The 3,099-nt window shown below is 33.1% G+C and overlaps 1 protein-coding gene across 1 annotated transcript in view; it reads left to right on the top strand.

Moving 5' to 3' along the window:
• The window catches only part of LOC108972109 (insulin gene enhancer protein isl-1), a gene marked incomplete at its 5' end in the record, with an annotated part of 81,159 nt that continues 78,060 nt past the window's right edge, over nt 1-3,099 (top strand). The window contains 1 exon segment of the mRNA XM_018938588.1: nt 1-519. Within this exon segment, the coding sequence (XP_018794133.1) occupies nt 384-519 (136 nt within the window).

Raw genomic sequence — 3,099 nt, forward strand, 5'->3', positions numbered from 1 at the left:
TAAAATAAACAATATCAACAAACACTTCAAACCTACATATTCACTCCGTCGCGTCGCCCGTCGCTCGTCGCTTAAATCATTTAATCTCCTCTTCGTTTCACCCGGCGCCATCAAACCGCCATTATTAATGCCAAATTCCAATATTCATTTTGTGCTCAAGATTCGTTTTAGTTACATTTTACGTTGTGCCCTTGCCAACATAATACAACAAATGCAACAACAATAATAATTAGAATAATAATAGATAACAGTGATTTAGTGTCGCGCTGGCAATCAATGTTGTCGTAGTGTTTGTGCGTGTGTGTGTTTGCTATAAAACTGCATTCTTAAACCATAAATTCATTCATTATCTATCAGCAAGACGCCCGCTTTAAGCTTAATATATGGTAATGGCAGAGATTGGTGGCCATTTGGCTCACCAGCTACCAAATTTGCACAATCACACACAAAGTGGATTACAACCGTCGCTGGTGATGAATCATCACCTGGAATTGGATTGCCATGGACATGATGTGATAAGTGAGTACAGCGAATGGCAAAGATATTTTAAATATTTATTATTATACAATATGCAAATGAAATGCTAGAAAAGTGCAGTTATGATGCTGTTAGTGAGCAAAGTTGGTTAACAGCGTGCTAACAGCAATGCATTCAACTCTGCTGAGACACTGTGTAGGGTACATTTATACAGCATTTAATGAGTTTTCTCAAAGACTGGAACTTATATTTTATATTTAGAAAATTCTAAATATCAAAAGTTTCTAGTACTGAGTAAATAATAAAAAACGAGAAATCGTTAATGTCGGCTGCACCAAAGTTATAAGTGCATTTCTAATAGCATGAAAGGGTATAAAAAGTACTTTCTCTTGACTTAGATCGATAAGTTTGTGTGGCTGCTATATGATATAGTGCTTCAATTTGAACCGAAGATTGTACTATTACCTTGGACACTAATTCGTGATAAATTTCGTGAAAATATCGCGTCAAATGAAAACGTTTTCCATACCAGCACTTCACTTTGGCCTTTCAGCTTATATGCCAGCTATATGTTATAGTGATCCGATCTCAAACATTTCTTCAATGACTACATTATTGCTTTAGGTAATACCGTCGATCAAAAATTTCGTGAAGATACCTCGTTAAATGAAATCGTTGTCCATATAAGCACATGATTTCGATCAGTCATTTTGTATAGTAATCCAATCTGAACAATTTCTTGAGAGAAGGTATTCGTTTTTTAAATAATGACCTGTGGCAATTTTCGTGACGATATCTCGTTAAAAGAAAGATTTTTCCAAATAAGAACTTGATTTTGATCAGCCATTTTGTATGGCAACTATATGCTATAGTTTTCCGATATCACCGTTTCCGACAAATGAACAACTTTTTGGTGTGAAAAAGACGTGTGTTAAATTTCAAATCGATATTTCAAAAACTGTGAGACTAAATCGCAAATATACAGGGGGAAAACAGGCGGGCAGGGCTAAATCCACTCATGCTCGTCGCGCTGAGCATTTATCATGGGCGGATCCAGAAATAGTTTTTAAGGGGAGAAATAAACATTTACTTTAAACATGAAAGTGATTATAATCAATATGCCGATCAGTCTATCTTGAAGCAAGTTCATCCTCAGCCACGTTTTTATGCTGCATTTGTTGAACAAGAGCGTTCAGAGCTCGCATTCCCCACAGGAAGTGTGATGAATTATGGAGTATAAGACTACATCACAGTTTTTCAATGTTTTCAATGCAGTAGTCGGTAACTTGTTATCTTTTGACTTTTGTTTCTGCGAACAATGGCACTTGCAATGATCAAATTCACAGTTGAGCTTCAAACGGCGCACGTTGCCTTTGAATCTACCTATCAATCTATCAAGCGGTCAATAAGATTTTCTATTCAGTTGAAATCCATTCAATACTTCTGCAAGCAGCGTATCTTTCATGCCTCTTCCAGATCGATCGATTCTTTCTGAAGAATCACGCTGAGTGAATGAGTTAGACATAGAATATCAAAAAATCTCAAGTATATGTAATTATAATTAGCAACTGCTGCGATAAGTAACGTTGCTTTTTCAGCTGCATCCTTATTTTTCCAGTCACTAATTTGTCTATATAGGGAAAACTTATTAGAGGATAAACGGCCAAGAATTTATCAATCGAACATATCACAGATGGAGCTGAATGCAGCATCAATTTCAAGTTCTCTATCAAGCCGAGTCGCTTCAAATTTATCAATTTCAGTTACGGCTCTGATTGGATTTGTTATCGTTGCTACACTTTGTAACTTCAGTGGTATTTTAGTATTATTAATTATATTTAAATTATATTCAAAAATGAAGGCAGTCTTTAATTTTGTTTCTGAAATAAACTGGCAAATTTGTGGATTATATTTCTGTTCCTTCATATCTTTTCAAAGTAGTAAAATTACTAACAAGCCATTTAGACCTTGTGGGAATTTCCCTCCTCTGAATCCGCCACTGTATTAAATACTTACGAATTTCATATTAAAATATTTTTATTTTTTTTTTTTGCTTTTGATATTCCAAGGTCACTTAGCTTGGATTATGAACTTAATGTAATTTTAAATGGCCGCATTTAATTTCTGTTTATCAATGATTAAACGATTATTGTTTTCAGAACAGAATATATCTAATGCAAAATTAAGTAATTTCGTTCAATGGAATCGATTTTTCATTGTCTAGTGTAATTAGAAGCAAGTTATATGCATTGAAAAATATAAAAAGAAACCAAAATATTTGAAAAAAAATCTAAAATATTTAATCTGAAAAAATTGTTGGGGCGTTTGAACTATTGTTTTAGGTAACAGATGATTTTTTTTTAATTCGTTTTTTTTTTTTAATTCGTAGAAACGTATATAATAATTTTTAACAAAGCTTTTGAAAAATCATCTAATCTATAATATACTCATTCTGAAATATTGTTAATATATTTCGTCGAATTTATAATGCCGGCAAGCTCTTCAACTGTCCGCGAGCTTGGCATGAGAAAATTAAAGTTTCGGAATTTTTTTAAAGCCGCATTTAAGAATCTAAAAACTGAAATGCAATAAAAAATATTTAAATTAAAAAATTTTTTTTTA

The sequence above is a fragment of the Bactrocera latifrons genome, unplaced genomic scaffold, assembly GCF_001853355.1.
Source record: "Bactrocera latifrons isolate USDA-ARS-PBARC rearing strain unplaced genomic scaffold, ASM185335v1 scaffold_38, whole genome shotgun sequence".
NCBI classification, from domain to species: Eukaryota; Metazoa; Arthropoda; class Insecta; order Diptera; family Tephritidae; genus Bactrocera; species Bactrocera latifrons.